This window comes from Camelina sativa, chromosome 14 (genome assembly GCF_000633955.1).
Source record: "Camelina sativa cultivar DH55 chromosome 14, Cs, whole genome shotgun sequence".
Lineage (NCBI taxonomy): Eukaryota > Viridiplantae > Streptophyta > Magnoliopsida > Brassicales > Brassicaceae > Camelina > Camelina sativa.
In genome coordinates this window covers 24,955,672-24,976,363 of record NC_025698.1, presented here as the reverse complement: position 1 = coordinate 24,976,363, position 20,692 = coordinate 24,955,672, and the positions used below count along the sequence as shown (strand labels likewise).

Here is a 20,692-nt window from a genome sequence, read left to right as displayed (position 1 = left end):
AAAAACGTCATCTACCAGCGACTTGCCATGGATCAGAACCTCATCATGGTCTCTAGTACTGATTAGATGATTTCCACTCCAATCTTCAAGTTTAACAGCTTGCTTACTCACTTTCTTAACAGTCTCCAACTCTTTGACATACCCAGCAGTAATGTCTCCATGAAGCTCAATGGTGGTTAGATAATCATCAGAAGCAATTTCCATAGAAAATGTCTGACCATCAATAGTGGGAACCCTTCTCATCTTGTCCATCTCAAAGTTCATAACCAAATCTTCTACATTCAAGGCTATGTGTCCCTTCTTAACATCAATGATGGCACCAACTGTAGCCAAGAAAGAGTGTCCTAAGATGAGAGGATCATTAGGCTCTTGGTCATATTAGAGCACCACAAAGTCAGTGGGAATTATGCAATCTCCAATCTTGATTAGAATATCTTCTAAGACACCTTCAGGAATCCTTCTGGATCAATCAGCTAAGATAAGAGAGATCTTAGTAGGCTTGAAATCTGTCATCCCAAGTCTCACAGCAACAGAATGGGGCATCAAGTTAATACTAGAACCGAGATCACAGAGTGAATGAGCAAACCTTTCTGTAGAGATAGAGCAATCAAGTACGAAACTTCCAGGATCTGGTAACTTCTCAGCAGTCCTGCACTGAATTACTGCATTCACTTCCTTAGAAACAACGACCTCCTACTTCTTATACTTTTTCCTCTGTGGAGTCTGCTTCAATAGAATCGAGCTGACATCCTTGGTTAGCAAAGCTCCTTCCTCAGGACTCAAACCATTAGTGACCATCCTCTTCACATACCGCTTAATACCAGGAGAAAACTTGACTGCATCAATCAAAAAGGCATCTCTATCATCACCTTATCCATCATAGCTTTGCATCTAGCCTCTTCAATCTCCTGTTTGGACCTCCTAGGCTTAGGAAAAGGAACCTTAGGCTTATAAGCTTGCTCTGAAGCAGATGGAACTTGAGGAGAAACCGGAGCTGGTCGTGGGGTGTGTCGATCGACAATGGTGGTGCATCGATCGACAATAGATATAGGTTGCATCGATCAATGCCGCTGTGCATCGGTCGATGCTTGTTCAACAGACGTATCTTCGTCTCCTCCCTTCACCAAAATCGCATTACAAACATGGTTGGGGTTCTCAGTTCCTCTAGAAAGAAGTTCCTCTTGTCTTTTAACAGACCCAGCAGTTTGAATCACTTGATTCTCCAGCTTCTTGACATGATTGTTTAAAGCATCAAACTTCCCAGTCAGCTCAGTGTATACAAAATCAATCTTCTCATTGAAGTCTACTGTTAATTTCTGTTGACCTTCCAAAATCTGTCCAATCATTGATTCCATCTTGCTCTCTGAATTGGATGGAGGGAGGGGTTGGCAAGAAGAAGATCTATAAGTCCTTGTAAAGTCTCTGTTCTGTTGTTGCTCTGGTAATCTGGCTTAGGAGTGTAGCCTGAAAAGTTCCCACTATAAGACCTGTTGCCTTGCTGATTGCCAAATTTATGTGCCTGATATCCAGCTCCATAGACAGGGCATGTTCTTGAACTTTGGTGGCCTAAAGCATAGAAAAATAATTTTGTTTTATTATATAAAATTAATATTTTTTACTACAATGCTAAAATATAATTTAAAACATGGAAAAATGAAATAACTAAAATTTAATTTTTGTAACTTTTATTATAGCAAATACTCAGTAGACATCATTGCTAATGAAAAATAGTTGGTAATAATGTATTATTATAATAAAATAAAAATTAAGGAGAAAAAGTAATTTTGATGTTCTTGTATAAAATTTTAGTTTTGTTTGAATATTGTAATATCTTTTAGTCAAGTGAATTCAAATTTTTGTAGATTTTAATGTTAAAAACCAAAAAGTAATAAATAATTTTTTTAAAAATGTTAGACTATTCCAACAGAAAAAAAACCAAAACCTGTAAATAAAAAACAAAAGAAAAAGAAAAAAAAATGTAAATGAACAAGTAGAGTTGAGGGCTTGAACCCATGACTTGCCACATAATTGCATGATACAGACCCAGCAGACCTGCCTAATCTCTCAAACATGTGTTGCTAAAAATTTTAATATATGATGTGGCCTAAAGCAGGTGCTTTGCCTGCTTTAGGGGTGGGCCAGCACTGTCCATACACATAGTTGACATCTTCTTCTATAGTCTCTGGCTTTGGCTCAAAGTCTCAACATCTTCAGCAAAATGAACAGACTTCTTTCCCACAAGAGATTGTGGACTGTATCCAACTTTGCATTCACCGCAGAAAACTGATTTGAACCATTGCCTTCATGTGCTCTTTTCCGCTCTAAGTCTGCATTCTTGGTGTTATTGCTTGATGCTAACCTTTCTATAAAATTTTCAGCCTCATCGGGGTACCTTGTCTTGAAGTTCCCATCACTAGCAGCATCCAAAGCCATCTGATACCTCCAATCAATACCATTGAAGAAGATACTAATCAGCTGCACCTCTGAGAACCCATGATGCGGACAGTCTCTCTGATATGCCTTGAACCTCACCCAAGCAGCTTTGTAAGATTCAGCAGGTCCTTGTCTAAAGGTGGAGAGCTTAATCCTCAACTCATCTGACATCGCATCATCATAGAAGTAGTTGAGGAATGCCACCTTGATGTCATGCCAGGTCTTTAGAGATCCTGGTTTGAGTTGTCTTAGCCAATGAGAAGCTTCCCCAACAGGAGAATAGGGGAAGAGCTTGCAGTAGAGATAGTCCTCTGTGACTCCATTAGCCTTTATGCTTGTGACTATATCCTCAAAGTGCTCAATGTGGTCTAGGGGCTTCTCATGAGACAAGTTTTGGAATGGTCTTTGTCCAACAAGAGCGAAGTAAGCAGGCTTCAGCTCAAAATCATTCCTTGGGAATGGAGGAGGGACAATTGCGGAGCGGTGTTCATAAAACAAGTCTGGTCTGTTGAAGTCGCAAGAGTCTTGACAAGCTCTCCATTGTTGTCCCGTCGCCTCTGAACATTCTCTGCATCGACTCTGGCATTGCATCGATCGACGCCAACGTTGCGTCGGTCGATGCCTTCTTGATTGCGTCGATCGATGATGTCGTTGCGTCGCTCGACGCCACATGCATCATCCTCAACCACGACGAGTTCTTCCTGAATAACTCGTCCTTCAGCATCAAGTTTCTGGCCTTGCTCGCTGTACACATTACCCTCTCGATCTCTTAAACTCCAGCCTCATCAGGTCTCAATATGATTGTATTGGCCATCTTCGCTGACTTGGCTGCTTTTGTGTTTTCACGCTCTAGTTGTCCTAACTCTTGGTTTGTAAGCTTAACAACTGGACCAGTAGGATTTTTCCGGGTGCTAGACTTAGGCATGTACCTGAAACACACAAGAGAAAAGAAACAAAAGCGTGTGAGTAAAATAGAAAAATAAAAATCTAGACAAAATCAAAGCCTTTAGGGGGGTGTATTCAAACCATGATTTTGGAGAATTTGATGGGATTTAGGAAATTTAGAATTTTGATAGATTTTAGGGAAGTTGATATGATTTTCTGTAAAATTCTTTCAAATCCTACATAAAACTATGAGATTTGGATTTCTGTATTTTTAACTAAACAAATCCTCTCAAATCCTCCAGAATCCTAAATATCATTAAAATCCAAATCCACAAAATTGTTTTTAATAACAGTGGATTTTAAAGTAGATTTTTAAATCATCAGTTCAATAACAGTGGATTTTAAAGTAGATTTTTAAATCATCAGTTCAATAACAGTTAATTTTAATAGATCTTTTAAAATCCATGATTAAATAACATAGGATTCATAAATTTCACACAAATCACTTAAAATATCAAGTTGAATACACCCCCCTTAATCAAATGGTGAATCAAAAGAGATCTAATGGTGAATCAAAAGAGACCCCGACAACGGCGCCAAAATTTGATATGCTCAAATTTAATCCTGAGCTACTCTCTCAAATTAAGAGATCAATTGTAGTACTTAGGGATCGAAAGACTCAGATTCACACAATAGACTTATTAATCTTTTAATTATGCTAAATAAAAATATTAATTAAAAAAAATGCAGAAACAGAATTAAAAAGTGTTGTCAGATCTAGAACTCTAAACACTTTTGTAAAATAAATCAGTTCTCACTGCTAATATTATCTAAATTTAAAACCAGAAAATCCAAATCTCTTTGCAAAATTCTAGGTAATAAATCAGCTTTAAAAACAAGTTTAGATTCTTCACAAAATCACTAAATCAAATCTCTTTGCAGAAAGTAATTTTGCTCATCAAAAGGTTTTATCAGGAAAATCAATTATATTCTCATATCAATTTATTTTCCTAAATGATTAATTCTAGGTGATCAATCAAGAATTAATATGAAGAACAACCAAAGATGAAGATCTAGAAAGATAAAGAATCCTAAAAATAATATATCTAATAAATCATAAAAACCCTATAAAAAACCCTGAACCTAGCAAGAAATCTACTCAGACATGATTAATGAAACAGAAACCATGGATAAAATAGATATCATTAAATTCAAAAGAGAAGAACAAAAGAGTTTAGAAAAGCTTCTCTCAACAGAGCTGAGTTCTTGTCTCTCCCAAAAGGCTCTCAGGGTCTCTCTCTCAAATGGTGGCAGGAAATAAAACTTAGGTCTAAACAATGACCATAAAAATCCTATATATATTCCTAAAACACGAATGGGGACTAATGATGCAAATATGGAAACTTTGGGGCAGTTTTGTAAATCTACAAAACTTATAGGAAAACTTCCGATTTGTCTTGTGGCTCTGCATCGATCGACACTATGGCTGCATCGACCGATGCTTACTCTTGAACTGGTCTCCCAACTTCGCGGCTTCAGCCTCAATGCTTGATTATACCCCAAATCCTCCTATTTAGCTCCATTATGCTCCCATCCATGCTAAATCCTATAAAGACTCAAAAGACTCTAAAAATACCAAAAAGACTCTATAAATAAGACTTATATCATGACTAAAAACACCTAAAAACCCTGATATATCACTGTGCTAGATACCAAGTTTACCACACATTGGGATCAGTTGGCCACTCTACTCCTCGAATCCTCCACCCCTCGGCTCCATCTTTTTATCCTCCGTTATGCCTTTCAAACCTCGCTACACTGCATTTGGCGGGAATGAAATGCTAGACGACATGGTGAAGCTCCGATTCCACCTACCAGTCTCCTCCGTTTCAATGACAAAACTATCCGTAATCGACTTCTCACCTTGTTGACTGTTCCTAGCTACGAGAATGGTCTCGAGTTCTGGTTTCAAACACACCCCATCTAAGCTGCTTTTACTGCTCTATGTTTCTACCTCTATTTCTATACTCAGATAAAACGTTGCATTAAGTTGTACAACAGTATTTTTTAGTGAATATAATTTAACATTCATTAAAAAAAACAATATACAAATGCAGGCCTTAAAACTTTCGACAAAACGCTTCATGGTTTCTAACTAACACGGACCAACTATTATAAAGGTAACATTTACTCTGTTTAGCTCTTCGGGTTCATTTAGGTTGGTAGAAGTTATATTCTGAATCAAAATAGCCTATGTAGTTGTACACACTTGAGATTAACTATGAATATTATTGCTTACAAGTTACAAATTGGTAAAAACGTGGTGGTCGCCAGACCATGTGAGTTACATTTGGTTGTTAGTGCGCCTACATCTTGAACGATTTTCTAATTTGGAATATTACCATAAGCATACTCGATTATTTATTACATATGTTCTCTAACTGTTACATATTTGGAAATGTCATATTTGAACATTTATCCAGGCTTTTCAATGTCAAACTTTGTCATCTCTCAACTTCTCAAGCTCTTAGAAAAAGATATATTAAAGTGATGGTGGGATTAATTTACATCACTGTCAAGTATGAGGTACTTCTCTGTTATAAATTGCTGCAGACTATTATCAGAAAACATTAAGTTTGCTTCTTTCTAACTATAAACTTCGGGTTTTCACAGCTTCATGAATGAGATAGGCAAATTTTCAAGTAAGTGTATGTAGAGGATGGAATAGCCACCACGGCTAGAGACCATATATTTCATAATTTCAATATATGTTTTTTTCCAGTTAATATACTAAAATCATGTAGGTCTAAAAACAGTGATTGGTTCTTGCACAACATTATGAAATTATTTGCATTTAAAATAGGCCTCAGAACAATGACTGGGACTTGCCCTTTTTCCTTTTGCCCATGCTATATTTCAGAGATTCACACGAACAACAGAAATTTTCCTATGTATTGGTGGCATTATTCAAAGGTTTTGCATTGTTTCATCTATATCGATTTTATGTCCGGGCTTAGTTTTTGACTAATGATCATTTTATGGACCACCTACTTGATAATGTAAATGAAAGTTTACATAATGCTAAACACACAAGGTTAATTATCGTAGTGAGACGCATGAATCTGTAATGTACAGAGAATATTCATCGGCCAAGATTTTATGTAATCTCACATAACTAATTATTTTTTTGTTTACCTTATGTTTATTTCCATGTTTATGTTTTTTGGAGAATACACTTAAAGTGACTATATGACATTTTCCAATACTCTATCCCAACAACTAAGAAATAATTATGTTGATGGGGTAGTAAGCACTATGGCAAGACTGTGTCACTTCTGTTTCCAACCAAAGAATAACCACGTTGGTTTTTTTAGTAACAAGTTTATAACACATCGTTGATATGTTAATTACAGTAAAATTATCAATTGTCAAAATATGTAAAAGGAAGAAGATGAGACAAATTTATACAAATAAACATTCAACATTAAAAAAAACATTTAGTACAATATCATATATACTTTTAAAATTAAAATGTTAAATACAACTTCACATGTTTTTGTAGCAGGTATATAAAAAAATTATTTAAAAAAACTAAGTAAACTAATTTTAAAATATATCAGTTATTAAAATATCTGGGCGTAGCCCGGATTTGTCCCTAGTAACACATAAAACAAGCAATTCAGAGAAATCTCAAGCTTAGATAAGCCATGGTCCTACAATCACCTTTGCCAAAGACAATTCTGACTCTAAAATGATAGATCTACGCTCCTACAACATTCCTAGCTTCAGATCACCCAAGAACATGTATGAACCTCCCAAGAACTCACCCAAAAGCATAAGAACAGTTTTCTCCCTTCTCTTCTCTCTAAAACGGCTTAAGTTGAACTAAACACGACCCAAAACTTCGTTATTCTCGACTTAAGGGTTTTCTCTAACCCCAAAACGCAGCGTTTAACTTAATCCGCTCGCGACCAAACCAGCCTTGCATCGATCGACACCACACTTACATAGATCGATGCACATCCTAAACCGAGTTTCGGTTCTAATTCTAAGAATGCATCTACCATAAAGTGAATGATTTGCTTAATATATCTCAGAAAATATTCAAATATATTTAAATATATAATTGATGGTACAACTGCCACCTTTCTTAGTGACCACACTTCTATTCTCAGCTTGTGGGGTCACTCTATCTGATTCCCAGTTTGCTGCGTCGAAAATGCTTTAAAAACTTGTTTACCGACCCTACAAATATGCATGTGATATTTTTCCTTGTTTTGTCTTCACCTCAGTCATACGGTTTTGACAATCACTTCTTGAGATGTAAGTTTTCCCAAAAGGATTTTGTAACCTTTTTTATAGATTAAAAGTTATACATTTTTGCTCAAACATATTCTGCGCAGATCCGTGAATTAACATCAGTCATCTTGTGAAACCGTTTCCCACTGCTACAAATTGAGAAGCTGATCTACCCGTCGTTGGAAAGATCTGAGTCTTACCTTTCCAGAGAGTCTGAGATCGTTTCCATAGGAGTTATAATATGAAAGTTATGGTCGAATATGTGCATATGGTCGAATTTGTGATTTATTTTCTTTGTAAGAATAAAGATAGCTTATAATTAATGTTTATGATTATAAAAAATTTGTATGATTATAAATTTTAAAAAGAATATTGTTTTGAGATTAATTTCTTAGTTATAATTTTTATCATATGCAATGAATTTTTTAGTAATAACTTTGACCATTTGAAAGTAACTTCTAATGATAAGATTGGACATTATGATAGTCACAAAATATCATGATTTTTGAGTATTTGTTAAAATTTTGCGACAAATTTTTAATTATCATTTGTGACCATTTGAAACTATAGTTTCGTAATAATAAGATACATAATTAAAACGTTATTTTAAACACGAATTGTGACAATTTAAAGATGTTTTGTTACTTTTTTGTGTCGTAATTATTGATGACAAAAAAGTTATTAATACATTCGTTGCAACTCTTGTGACGTTTTGTTAATTCGTAACAATGTTTATATTGTGACTAAATACTTTTTATTGTGACTAAATATTTCGTCTTAATAAACTTTTTTTTTGTGGGGCCCCACTAACAAAGTGAATGTTTTGCTAATATATTCCTTTAAATATTAACTTTTATCTGAACATATATTTTATGAATTCGTATGATAATAAAAAATCTGCTGTAGCACATTGGTTATAATCCTTATCTATGTTTTATATACATGGATTTGAATTAGGGGTCAAAGTCATTTGGCTGCCACCTTTCTTAGTGACCACACTTCTATTCTATTGAATGGGAACTAAAGACACTAGAAATACAAAGAAAATATTGTTAAACCGGGATCAAAGGGGGACACAGATCTTTAAACTATTTTTTTTTTGGCTTCACATTCGAATTATCACCACTGCTTCCATGGCTACTGCTAATGGTACTCTTGTCATTGCCGGTGAATAAATAACAACCAATAAACGCTTTTCAATATCAACACTCTAATGTCGCTAAACTTTACTTTACAAACTACTTGACGTGGAGTCTTTAGATCAACGTTTTGTTCGATAACTATGAATGTGCAAGCTATCTTGATGACTCCACAACTGCGCCACCAGTAGCAAAAACAACCAAAACCAACGAGACGATCATTGTCAATCCAAAGATTCCAAACTATATTTTCTTAAAAGACAAGATAAACTCGTGTACAATGTTTTGCTTGATTTTATCACCTCTATGATGCCACCAACTCCTCCGAGATCTTGGACATACTTGCCTCGACGTTTGCCAAACCGAGTCATGGCCATACATATATGATAGTTGAGGACTTAGCTCAAGCAATTTAGAAAGGAGAAATTTCAAAGTTTTTCGTGACCAATCCAAAAATATTATCTACCAACATTTATCAGGTGCTAATTCACATCATAATTTAACTTTAGAAATCAAAATTATAAATCGTTTTAAACAAAAAAAAATTATAAATCTTAGTTTAAAAGAAAGTTAAAACATAAGAACATGAAAAAAAATTGACGTGTTAGAAACTCAATTAAATAAAATTATTAATCTTTCCAACAATTGTATTTGGATAATGAGAATTAAATTAATTATTATTCGATGAAAAAAAATTATTAATCTTATTCTAGAAAATTTATAAATGTATTGGTATGTTATGTAATAATTTTTTTTCAAAACTAAAAAAAAATTGTTTATATATTAATTTAATATGGTTAAATAGAAGCATAAAAAAACTGCAAAGAAACACAAAACTCAATTTTTATAACTAAAAAATACAAAACGCCACGTCATCGATCCGTGTCGTAAGTCATCACCAAAATGCACTTTCAACGGTCAGATTTTAACTACTCTAACTCTTCGCAACCTTTCGTCATTCTCACATCTCTCTTACACTCACACACCACTCTCTCTCCTCCAACCTAACTTTTTTTTTTTTTTTTTAAATCTTCTCCTTACACAAAACTATTTTTTTATTTAAATTTTTATATGAAATTAAAAGAGAAAAAAAAAAAAAATCCTAAAAATCAAAAACCTCATCACCTTCTCTCCTCCTTGCTCTGTATTTTTTTTTTGGGTTTTTCTCTCTCTAAATCCATGGATCCTTCTCTCTCTGTAACCAATGATCCTCATCACCCTCCTCCGTTCGCTACATCTTTCCCTCCTTTCACCAACTCCAACCCTTACGCCACTCCAAACAACCCCTTCTTTGCCGTCGCACCGCCAAACAACAACCATCTGTTCCAAGCTCCGCCGCAGCAGCAGCAGCAGCTAACATCTCCGGTTCCTACTCACCCAACCTTAAGCCATCCTCCTTACTCCGACGTAAAAAGCTCATCTGACTTCACTCTTACATTTGGACTTCACAAAAGTTAGGGTTTTTTACTTTTTTTAAAAAGAAAAAAAATTTAATTTTTCATGTTCTTTTGTAGATGATATGTACGGCGATTTCAGCGTTGAACGAACCAGATGGGTCAAGCAAGCAAGCGATTGCGAGGTACATAGAGAGGATTTACACTGGGATACCTACAACTCATGGTGCTTTGTTGACACACCATCTCAAGACTTTGAAGAACAGTGGGATTCTTATGATGGTTAAGAAGTCTTACAAGTTAGCAGCTGCTCCTCCTCCTACTAGTGTAGCTCTTGCTGCTGCTGCTACTGGTCTTGAACCTCCCAGATCTGATTTCTTAGTCAACGAGAACCAACCTTTTCCTGATCCGGCCATGCCTTCTTCTACTCCTCCGACTCAGAAGCGTGGTCGTGGTCGACCTCCAAAACCAAAACCCGATGTTCAAGCTCAGCCTCAGACTAACGGGAAACCCACCTGGGAACAACAAACTGAATTACCTGTTTCTCGACCTGAGGAGGTACAGACACAGCCTCCGCCACAGGTACAGATACAGCCACAGCCGCCGGTTAAGAGACCACCGGGTCGTCCTAGAAAAGATGGAACTCCCCCGACGGTGAAGCCTGCTGCTACGGTTTCCGGCGGTGTGGAGACTGTGAAACGAAGAGGTAGGCCTCCGAGTGGAAGAGCTGCAGGGAGGGAGAGGAAGCCTGCAGTAGTCTCAGCTCCAGCTTCGGTGTTCCCTTACGTTGCTAATGGTGGCGTTAGACGTCGAGGGAGACCAAAGAGAGTTGATGCTGGTGCTTCTTCCTCCGTAGCACCACCACCACCAGTTAGCGCGGGGAGTGGAGGAGAGGAGGTTGCAGTCAAGAAAAGAGGACGTGGACGGCCNGCTCCTCCTCCTACTAGTGTAGCTCTTGCTGCTGCTGCTACTGGTCTTGAACCTCCCAGATCTGATTTCTTAGTCAACGAGAACCAACCTTTTCCTGATCCGGCCATGCCTTCTTCTACTCCTCCGACTCAGAAGCGTGGTCGTGGTCGACCTCCAAAACCAAAACCCGATGTTCAAGCTCAGCCTCAGACTAACGGGAAACCCACCTGGGAACAACAAACTGAATTACCTGTTTCTCGACCGGAGGAGGTACAGACACAGCCTCCGCCTCCGCCTCAGGTACAGGTACAGATACAGCCACAGCCGCCGGTTAAGAGACCACCGGGTCGTCCTAGAAAAGATGGAACTCCCCCGACGGTGAAGCCTGCTGCTACGGTTTCCGGCGGTGTGGAGACTGTGAAACGAAGAGGTAGGCCTCCGAGTGGAAGAGCTGCAGGGAGGGAGAGGAAGCCTGCAGTAGTCTCAGCTCCAGCTTCGGTGTTCCCGTACGTTGCTAATGGTGGCGTTAGACGTCGAGGGAGACCAAAGAGAGTTGATGCTGGTGCTTCTTCCTCCGTAGCACCACCACCACCAGTTAGCGCGGGGAGTGGAGGAGAGGAGGTTGCAGTCAAGAAAAGAGGACGTGGACGGCCTCCTAAGATCGGAGGTGTTATCAGAAAGCCTATGAAGCCGTTGAGACGTTTTCCTCGTTCTGGTAGACCCGTGGGACGACCCAAAAAGGTACAATTTTTCTCTGTTTTCTGTTTTCAGTGTCTCTGCCATCTCTATTATAACAACTTGAAAAAATCTAAGAGTCAATATAGATAAGAGGAAAAGTTGGAACTTTTTTGTCTTGTGAATAAATATGTCACTTTCTTTCCATTCTGAACATTGTCTCTTTCGAGCGTGTGTGTGAGTATCTAAATTAGTTTCACAGTGTTTTAATTATATTCGTATCTCTGCTTTTGGCCTATGATTTTATCTGATTTTTGGTGTACTATTAATTTAAGACTTCTCCTTGTTTGGTAATCAAGGGCAAGTGGTTGGTAGCTCGCTTTATTGTTTCAGTTGATGTGTGGGGAATTACTTAAGAACTACCTTCTGAGACTGAGACACACGTCCAGCAACTTCTTGTGTTTTTCTTTAAACTTGGTTAATCAAACGAAGTTAAAAGAATTTGTGTGTTTCCAAGTCTTCCGATTACTGTTTGCTTAAACTATTATATTGATGAGTTATCTGATTAAATCTAATATTATTGCGTTTTATAAACGTAGAATGTGGTGTCAATGGGAGCTTCTGGACGGCAAGATGGTGACTATGGAGAACTCAAGAAGAAGTTTGAGTTGTTTGTAAGTTACTATCATCTAATGAACAGAAACACAATATTATTGGTTTCTATGTTTAATTGCTTATGGCTTGGTTTTGATGTCTCATTTATGCAGCAAGCGAGAGCTAAGGATATTGTTATTGTGTTGAAATCTGAGATGGGAGGAAGTGGAAATCGATCGGTGATTCAAGCCATACAGGACCTGGAAGGGTTAACGGAAACAGAGACAACAAACGAGCCACAGCACATGGAAACGGTGCAGCTGCCAGACGAGGGACATGTGCAAGGACAAGGGCAAGCACAAACAGAAGCAGAGGCAATGCAAGAAGCTCTCTTCTGAAGAGAAACTTGACACAAAAAAAAAAAGCTAGTGGTGATGATGGTCGTGTTGTGTGTTCCATGGAATATTTAATCTTATAAGAAGTGTTTGCAGGAGAGATTACAAAAAGAACAATGGAATGATGATTGTGTCTTTAACCAAACAACAAGGAGAGGTAGGGTAACGTCTGTAAAGTGAAGTAGGATGTTACCATTGTTTATGCTCCCCCATCTCTCTCCATCGTCCATATCTGTGTAGGCTAGTGCTCTTTGTTTCCTCGTGTTTTTTTAGACTCACTCTTGCTCTTGTTCTATTTTGTCTCTTTTAGGCTTTTTAGATGTTTGTTGTTGATGTTTATCAAACTGCTTATGTAATTTTTAATTTTTATGACCACGTCCTCTTTTATGATGCGTTCTTCCTTCTTCTTAAACCCATTAAATGAAATGTTGTTTTATTTGAACTTCGAAATCCGGTTTATGTAATTACTGCAAATATTAGGTAGCAGGTACAACTGTTTTCACCTTCATCTTTTTTACTCGAAACACACCATTTAATAAAAATGATCCATCATCATCTACTCGGTTTTGACTTAGATTTTAGTGAAACTTTTGAAAGATCAATCTGGTGGATTCTGTTGATATTCAAAGTTTGTGAAGTAGAAGTGTTTTCAAGATCATTGCAGCATATATGTTTTGTACATCTTGGAATTTAACACCTTTGTAGCAAGTTGGGCAATAGATGAAGAGGATGGGCTTCACTTGAGATTATATGACTAAAAACTTTACATGTCTTTATGTTTTAGTTGTTTAAATTGTACCCTTTTTTCTATGTTGCAGACTGTGTTCAAAAAAGTGCTAAGCGGTATCTAGGCGGTAATCCAACGTCTAGCGCTTAGAACGCTTAGTCGGAGCCTAGACGGTTTTTAGGCGGTAATCCAACGCCTAGCGCCTAAAACGTTTAGTCGGGGCTTAGACGGTTTAGGTGTTTACAACATAAAACATTATGTATATAAAATTATGTAAAAATATATGTTAAAAAAAATAAAAATAAATCTAAATTATAAAAAAAGTAAGAAAATATAGTATACTTAAGTTATATTAACAAAATATAAATGTTTATAATTACGTTTACAAATATAAAACTTAATAATTTAAATATATGTAGTTAAAATTCAAAAATTAATACTAAAATAAAATTTATGTAACTTTAAGCGGTTTAGACGGTCATCTAGGCGTCTGCTGAGCGCTTAGCGCCTAGACGGCACCTAGACCGCTTTCTTGAAGATTGGTTACACTTAATGACATTCTAGAATGGTGTCTCTATTGTTGGATAAGTTGTAATTTGAAAGCAATAATAATATGAAATACCACTTAAGAAAAAAAGGAGAAAAGAAAACCATTTTTTCAATACTTTTTGTCTCCAAAAGAATTTGAATTTGAAAAAAAAAGCAGGTTACATTTCAATTTTGGTTTTTTTATCAACTTTTTAAGAAAGAAAAATAAAAAAGAAATCACCACCAAATTTGCATATGTACGGGTTGTATACAACAAGGTTTCTTCATTTTCACCTAAACATTAAAAAAAGGATTTTAAAATATTATACAACCAGAAAATTTTTAATATTAAAATTAATCCAGCAACCCTAAATATGAAGTGATTTATTTTTTAAATAAACTATAAAAATTAATTCGGATAAAACAAAAATTATCGATAATATAAAAGAGAGAACGACTAAAGGCGTGGACCCATATCGGTTGACGCAACGGATTCTGAACCTCTCGGCTCGTTTGTGTTTTTTTTTTGCTGCTCTCCTCCTCCAAACTCCAGCCATGGTCACCTTCTTCTTCTAACCGCGAAAACCATCTCTCTCTCTCTCTTCTCCGTTAAGTTTTTCGTCGCCAGTTTCTTTCTTCGTCTTCTTCTTCCAGAATTTTTCAAGCTTTCTTTAGCATTTCTCATTCGCGAATCTTTCTCTCCCTGAGCTAAAAACAAGGTACGTACATTTGCCAAAACCCTAGCTTTTCTCAAAAAAAAGAAAAAAACGAAATCTCTTCCTTGTTGCTACGCGAGAGACTCTGAATCTGTAGTTTTTACTATCTTCGTTTCTAGATTTTGGCTTTTAGCGATGAAATCGAGCTTATAGTCTTTGAAATCTTCCATTGAAGTCTGTTTTCTAGGGTTCCGGTTCCGATTAAATCCTTCTCTGAGCTTGAAATCAGCATTTTACTAGCGTCATCTCTAGATTGAGTTTTTTTTTTGGTTGTCTAGTCTTTTAAGTTTAGTCTCCGTTGAAGTTCGTTTTCTAAAGTTCAGATTCCGATTTAACCGCCGTGTTTTCACATTTTTTTTTTGTCTCATTTCGGATCTACAGATCTCATGGCGAGAACAGCTTCTTCTCCTCCCAGGAAAACAGATTCCGAACCTCCAAGATCCGATACACCCGGAGATCCGTCTGGCGACAAACCTCAACCTGATGTCTCCGGCGTCCCAGCCACTGATGTTACCGCTTCTTCTCAGAAACGCGGTCGTGGTCGACCTCCGAAGGCTAAATCTGACTCCGGTGCCGTTTCTGCTGAGCCGGGTAAAAAACCAGTTGGCCGTCCGAAGAGAAACGCAGCTCCAGCTGTTCCCACTACGTCTGTAGCTGCGGCTGTGAAGAAGAGGCCTGGTAGGCCAAAGAGGTCTGTAACGGCGTCTGTGGTTACTGCTGGAGAGGGTTCAAGAAAACGAGGGAGGCCAAAGAGAGATGACGTGGCGGCTGCAACTGTTCCAGTGGCTCCGGCTAAGAAACGTGGACGGAAACCTAATGTTGAAGTAGCTGCTGCTGCTGCTGCTGCAAAACCTGTGCGCAGGACTAGGAAGGTATATCTAGTTCAACTTCATTATCATTTTTATTCACAAAATGTCAAAAAGTAATTTAGAAAAATGTCTTATACCAATTTATATCATTGTTCTTCACTGTTTGTTTTGCGTAGATATAGAGTGTAGAAATAGTTCAGGGAAACGTGTTATTTGATTCTTGTCTTTAATGTGGTCAATTTAGAAAAATATGTATCTTTATCTGGATTTTGATATATTTTCTAAAATCTTGATTGTATAATTTTGTAAAACGGTCGTATACTATTTAGTTCTTCTTGACTGTTTCTTCTGCGTAGAGTGGAAAAGGTTCAGAGTAATGTGTTTATTTGTCTCTGGTCTCAAATGTGGTCTGTTTATGAGTGTGCAGTATCTGAAATTATTTGTATTTATTTGAAAAACTTATCTGGATTTGATGTATATCATAAGTCTTATTTTTTTTTGTATAATGTGGAAATGAAAGTAATTGGTCTATTTGGTAAGTCGTTATTATTTCGTTTGAGTCAATATTTTTACATGTAAGAGACAACCATGCTTATACAACTGTGTAATACATACTTATGTCAAAATCGGGTTTTTCTATGCATGAACAAAAGAGCACCTCAGTGGCATCGGTAGCTGCAGGCCCAGGAGATCTCAAGAAAAGAACCGCACTCTTAGTAAGTCAACTATACCCAACTAGCTTCTTGGTCAACATTACTGTATTCCTGGTTGCGCTAACCTTGCATCAATTTGGTTTAGACTTTATGTATGTATGTTGTGTGGAATCTGTGGATCACAAAAAGATAGTATAGCATTAATATTCGACAGAATTGTACATTATGTATGCAGTATCCCTTAGGAAATTGAATTGAATGGTTTATATGGTTGGTTTTTAAGATGAGGTTGAGTTTCTCTTAGTTGTCTCTAGTTAATAAAAGAAAGAATCTAATGCTAAAAATTGAAAATTGTTGCAGCAAAAGAAAGTGAAGGAAGCTGCAGCCAAGTTGAAAACAGCAGTTACAGCAATTGAAGAAATCCAAGCGTTAGTGGCTGGGATGTAAAAGGCTATCATTTGACTCATCTACATTCGTTGGGAGAAAGACTGATTGGTTGATGTTTGATATTTCACATTAGGATTGTTTGTTTGTACGTTCGTTGAGATTTTCGATCAGACGAGGTTAAATCAGTAGACTTAATGGTCCTTGTGTAGCTCTGAGATGTATGGAAACTTTTCCGAACAGATTTGCTACGTATTTGTCGTCCGTCAACAGTTTTAACAATTCTTTTTCTTTTGAGGTTTATCAATTTGTTTGGAGATTTAAAGGAGAGCTTTTAGAAACCTGAAATGTCCGGCGCTATTTGAAAATCATAATTCTGAAACTCTCAAAATTTAATTTTTAAATTCAAATTTTCAACTAATTAACCGGCCAATCACATTAAATCTGTAGATAAAAACAACATTTACTGATTTTAATTCACTAATTTGGGATGATTGGATTGGATCGTATCGAAATCTTCTTGTTCCTAGTAAGGCCCATTTCTGCCGACTCAGTCAACGACTAGGCTAGATTGACCACTGACCAGTGATAACTTCTCTGTCTCTCCCGTCTTCGTTTGAAAACACAGAACAAAAACCCTCGCGGCATTTTATTTCGATCTCTCTCTCCTTCAATTAGGGTTTCTCGCAGATTCCTCCTTCCTCTGCTTTACAAGGTAACGTCTGTAACTCAATCCATTTATTGATTCTCTCGTTTCGTGATAAAGAATATACCACCAATACTTCAATTCAAATCGTAACCGTAACCAATCGAGCTAACGTTCATAAAACGCAAGCCGATATCTCAAATGACAAAGATCTTACGGAGAGATCTCAATCAAGATGAGTACAACACCATAATCTCACACGAAGAAGAAACTAAGAAGGACATAAAACAAACTACAATTCTCAAATTCTGTTTTTGCATAATGAAGATGATGATGAATAGTTCTCTCTTAATGCCTGCTTGCTCCGATCACATCGCTCCACGTATTTTTCCTCACTTCCACCAACCACTAAACTCCACGTGTCACCCTTTGTTCCACATGAGCCATTCATCTCATTTCCTGTATCATTTCGCTACCGATTTCACAAACTAGGATCGTTTTGATCGATTTCATGTAAAATCCATGTTCGAATTTAAAACTCCTCTCTCTCTCTGGGTGTAATAGATTTGATCATTTTTCTTCTGGAGATTTCTAGAGATGGAGGCGGAGATAAATATGCAAGTGGATGATGCTGTAACAAGGAAGCCTCGTATCTTACTGGCTGCAAGTGGAAGTGTGGCTGCGATTAAGTTCAGCAATCTATGCTACTGTTTCTCAGAATGGGCTGAAGTCAAAGCCGTCGCTTCTAAATCATCTCTCAATTTCGTGGATAAACCTTCTCTTCCTCAGAACGTGACTCTCTATACAGATGAAGATGAATGGTCTAGCTGGAACAAGATTGGTGATCCTGTGCTTCACATCGAGCTTAGACGCTGGGCTGATGTTATGATCATTGCTCCTTTGTCTGCTAACACTTTAGGCAAGGTAAACAAATTTCACTATTCTTATTAAGATGGATCGTCCCTGTTTAGTATTGGACAGTAGTCTGGACTATAGAGTAGCTCTTTTGGCTCTTATTTTCAAACTGCAGAAACATAAGCAACTTAGCTGAAGAGCTAGAGTTGACAATGACATGATACTTCTATCTTGATTATATAAGTATCACCATTAGAAGATACATTGTGTTGTAACAAGATTGTTTAATAATGCCAGCTTATATTCTAGAGTAAATCTGTGGGTCATATTATTGTCATCAAGCAACAGAACCATATGCAAATACAAAGTAGTTGTGTGTCTGAAGAACTTAGAGTTGAGTTCTTTGGCTCACATTCTTGTCATCTAGAAACAGAATCATAGGAACTGTAGCGTGCATAGCTGAAGAAGAAGATGTAGAGTTTAAGCTTTTTGGCTCTATATTTTCCTGTTTCTTCATGATCTTAAAAAACTCTTGTTCTTTCTCTTTTTACAGATTTCTGGTGGGTTATGTGATAATCTGTTGACATGTATAGTAAGGGCGTGGGATTATAGCAAACCGTTGTTTGTTGCACCTGCGATGAACACTTTGATGTGGAACAATCCATTCACAGAACGGCACCTTGTGTTGCTTGATGAACTTGGAATTACACTCATTCCCCCCAACAAGAAGAAACTGGCCTGTGGAGATTACGGTAATGGCGCAATGGCCGAGCCTTCTCTGATCTATTCCACCGTTAGACTGTTCTGGGAGTCCCAGGCTCATAAACAAAGTGATGGGACCAGTTGACTCTTACCTGGACATTAATTGACTCTTATCATTTTTCTGTAGAGCACATAGAAACGCTGGACGTCCTTGTCCTTCTCCAAGCTAACTTTTTGCCATATCCAGTAAATCTGCCAGCACATAGAAGATCTCTTGTAACTCTATGGGATCAAATGATAAGGAGAAACTACACTCTCTGATACGGGAAAACTTTGTTACCTGATTCTTCTTGTTCTTCACATAAGCCCCAATGCTTTTGCAGCCAACCATAGAGAGCTCAAATGATTTTCCAGAAGCATCACGTGTCTGACATTCTTTGAAAACCTGCATTACATTACATTGTCACTCCATGTACCTAGTCTCACACTTTCACACTCGTGTACAATATATAAAAATTTAGATCTCAGTAACATAAACAGTGATATGTAAAAGATTGAACCTTATTATAGAATCTTGGTTCACGGTTGTGGGTGGGGTATGATTCGCGCTTTCTGTACCTAGATTGATGGAAGCAAGACTCTCTGAAGAAAATGTAGCCCCCTGGCTTTACCCATTTAAGCATTCTCTCTGCCATTAGTTCCACCTGCAATCATCATCATCCAAAAGATTAGTCCTTTCTTATCTAGAAAGTCAAAAGATTAAAAGAATCAGTTTTCACCTCTTTATCAGAGAGATACATGAGCAACCAATTTGAGAAAATCAAGTCAATAGATCCATCTGCGATTTTCAAGTCTGGAGATGTTACATCAGCACACATAAACTTGACCTTCTTGTAATGCCCATTAATACTTTCATTCTGCAAGAAAATTAAAACATCACCAAATAAACAAACATGAGTAACCCGCCATGGTAAGTTAGAAACTCTTTTTTAACATAACAACAGCTAGCGAAGTTAGTTAAAAAAACCTTCTGAATGTCGCTTTCGATGAAGTCAACGGCTATAACTTCACCAGCCTTCTGAGCCAATTCAACAGTGAAACGACCAATACCAGCTCCAAGTTCCAGCACAGACTTGCCTTCATATGGTGGGACTAAAGAGAGTACCTGAACCAAATAAACACATTAGCCAGTTCATTTTATCACCATTTTTTGAAAGGTGAGTATGTCACAGGTTCCTAGATTTGATTAGTAATATGAAAGAAACTATAGATAAGATTAACCTCCTCAGGACGCTCTTCTTTGTCGAGATCGGAAGCTTTAGAGTCAAGCATCATAGCTTCAACAGTCAAATCACTTGAATGCTCCATCCAGTAGCTTTTCTGGAAATGTCTCTCTTCATCTGTTCCAATTTTTTATATATAAACAAGGACACCTACTACTTTTGGTATTCACAAAACGTTATTTTATCGTAAAAAACAATAATTCGCAGAAGAGGGACCAACAATAATTAAATTCACAAAACGTTATCTTATCGTAAATATCAATATTTTCTTATTTAAATTAAGATGAAGATCTGAATGGTCTAGCTGGAACAAGATTGGTGATCCCGTGCTTCACATCCAGCTTAGACGCTGGGCTGATGTTATGATCATTGCTCTTTTGTCTGCCAACAATTTATTACTATATAATTTCTTAGCTATCTCGTCCCTGTTTAGTATCTCTAGAGTTGAGCTCTTTGGCTCCTTGCTTTTTTGTTTCTTCATGATCTAAAAAGACGGCCCTTTCTCTTTACAGATATTGCTGGAGGGTTATGTGATAACCTATTGAAATGTATATAATAAGAGCGTTGGACTATATATAGCAGACCGTTGTTTGTTGCACCGGCGATGATTGAAAAAAGAAGAGTGTTGAAAGATTGTTTCTTTTGTTATTCAATCCTTAAATGTAT

At 37.1% G+C, this 20,692-nt stretch overlaps 4 protein-coding genes across 7 annotated transcripts; 3 read left to right on the top strand and 1 right to left on the bottom strand.

The window, feature by feature from the left end:
- LOC104742385 (formin-like protein 5) lies at positions 9,824-13,129 on the top strand. 3 transcript variants are annotated; one of them, XM_019235756.1, is made up of 5 exons: positions 9,824-10,163; positions 10,271-10,502; positions 11,124-11,800; positions 12,334-12,408; positions 12,502-13,129. In XM_019235756.1, exons 1-5 carry the CDS (start codon positions 9,828-9,830, stop codon positions 12,724-12,726), a joined length of 1,545 nt encoding a protein of 514 aa, XP_019091301.1. In that variant the 5' UTR covers positions 9,824-9,827; the 3' UTR covers positions 12,727-13,129. The 3 variants fall into 3 exon arrangements, with proteins under 3 accessions (XP_019091301.1, XP_010461688.1, XP_010461689.1); XM_010463386.2 differs by having other exon boundaries at positions 10,271-10,732; positions 11,366-11,800; XM_010463387.2 differs by having other exon boundaries at positions 9,835-10,163; positions 10,271-10,475; positions 11,067-11,800.
- On the top strand, positions 14,436-16,868 carry LOC104742383 (putative DNA-binding protein At1g48610). The gene is made up of 4 exons (XM_010463385.1): positions 14,436-14,697; positions 15,076-15,566; positions 16,157-16,219; positions 16,517-16,868. The coding sequence occupies exons 2-4, from the start codon at positions 15,081-15,083 to the stop codon at positions 16,601-16,603; spliced, it is 636 nt and encodes a 211-aa protein (XP_010461687.1). The 5' UTR covers positions 14,436-14,697; positions 15,076-15,080; the 3' UTR covers positions 16,604-16,868.
- On the top strand, positions 16,986-18,908 carry LOC104742381 (probable phosphopantothenoylcysteine decarboxylase). Its single transcript, XM_010463382.2, has 2 exons — positions 16,986-18,110; positions 18,595-18,908. Exons 1-2 carry the CDS (start codon positions 17,784-17,786, stop codon positions 18,886-18,888), a joined length of 621 nt encoding a protein of 206 aa, XP_010461684.1. The 5' UTR covers positions 16,986-17,783; the 3' UTR covers positions 18,889-18,908.
- On the bottom strand, positions 18,739-20,223 carry LOC104742382 (phosphomethylethanolamine N-methyltransferase-like). 2 transcript variants are annotated; one of them, XM_010463384.2, is made up of 7 exons: positions 20,025-20,223; positions 19,771-19,908; positions 19,523-19,660; positions 19,304-19,447; positions 19,084-19,188; positions 18,896-18,995; positions 18,739-18,824 (listed from the first exon to the last, which is right to left on the bottom strand). In XM_010463384.2, exons 1-6 carry the CDS (start codon positions 20,109-20,111, stop codon positions 18,903-18,905), a joined length of 705 nt encoding a protein of 234 aa, XP_010461686.1. In that variant the 5' UTR covers positions 20,112-20,223; the 3' UTR covers positions 18,739-18,824; positions 18,896-18,902. The 2 variants fall into 2 exon arrangements, with proteins under 2 accessions (XP_010461686.1, XP_010461685.1); XM_010463383.2 differs by having other exon boundaries at positions 18,816-18,995; positions 20,025-20,222.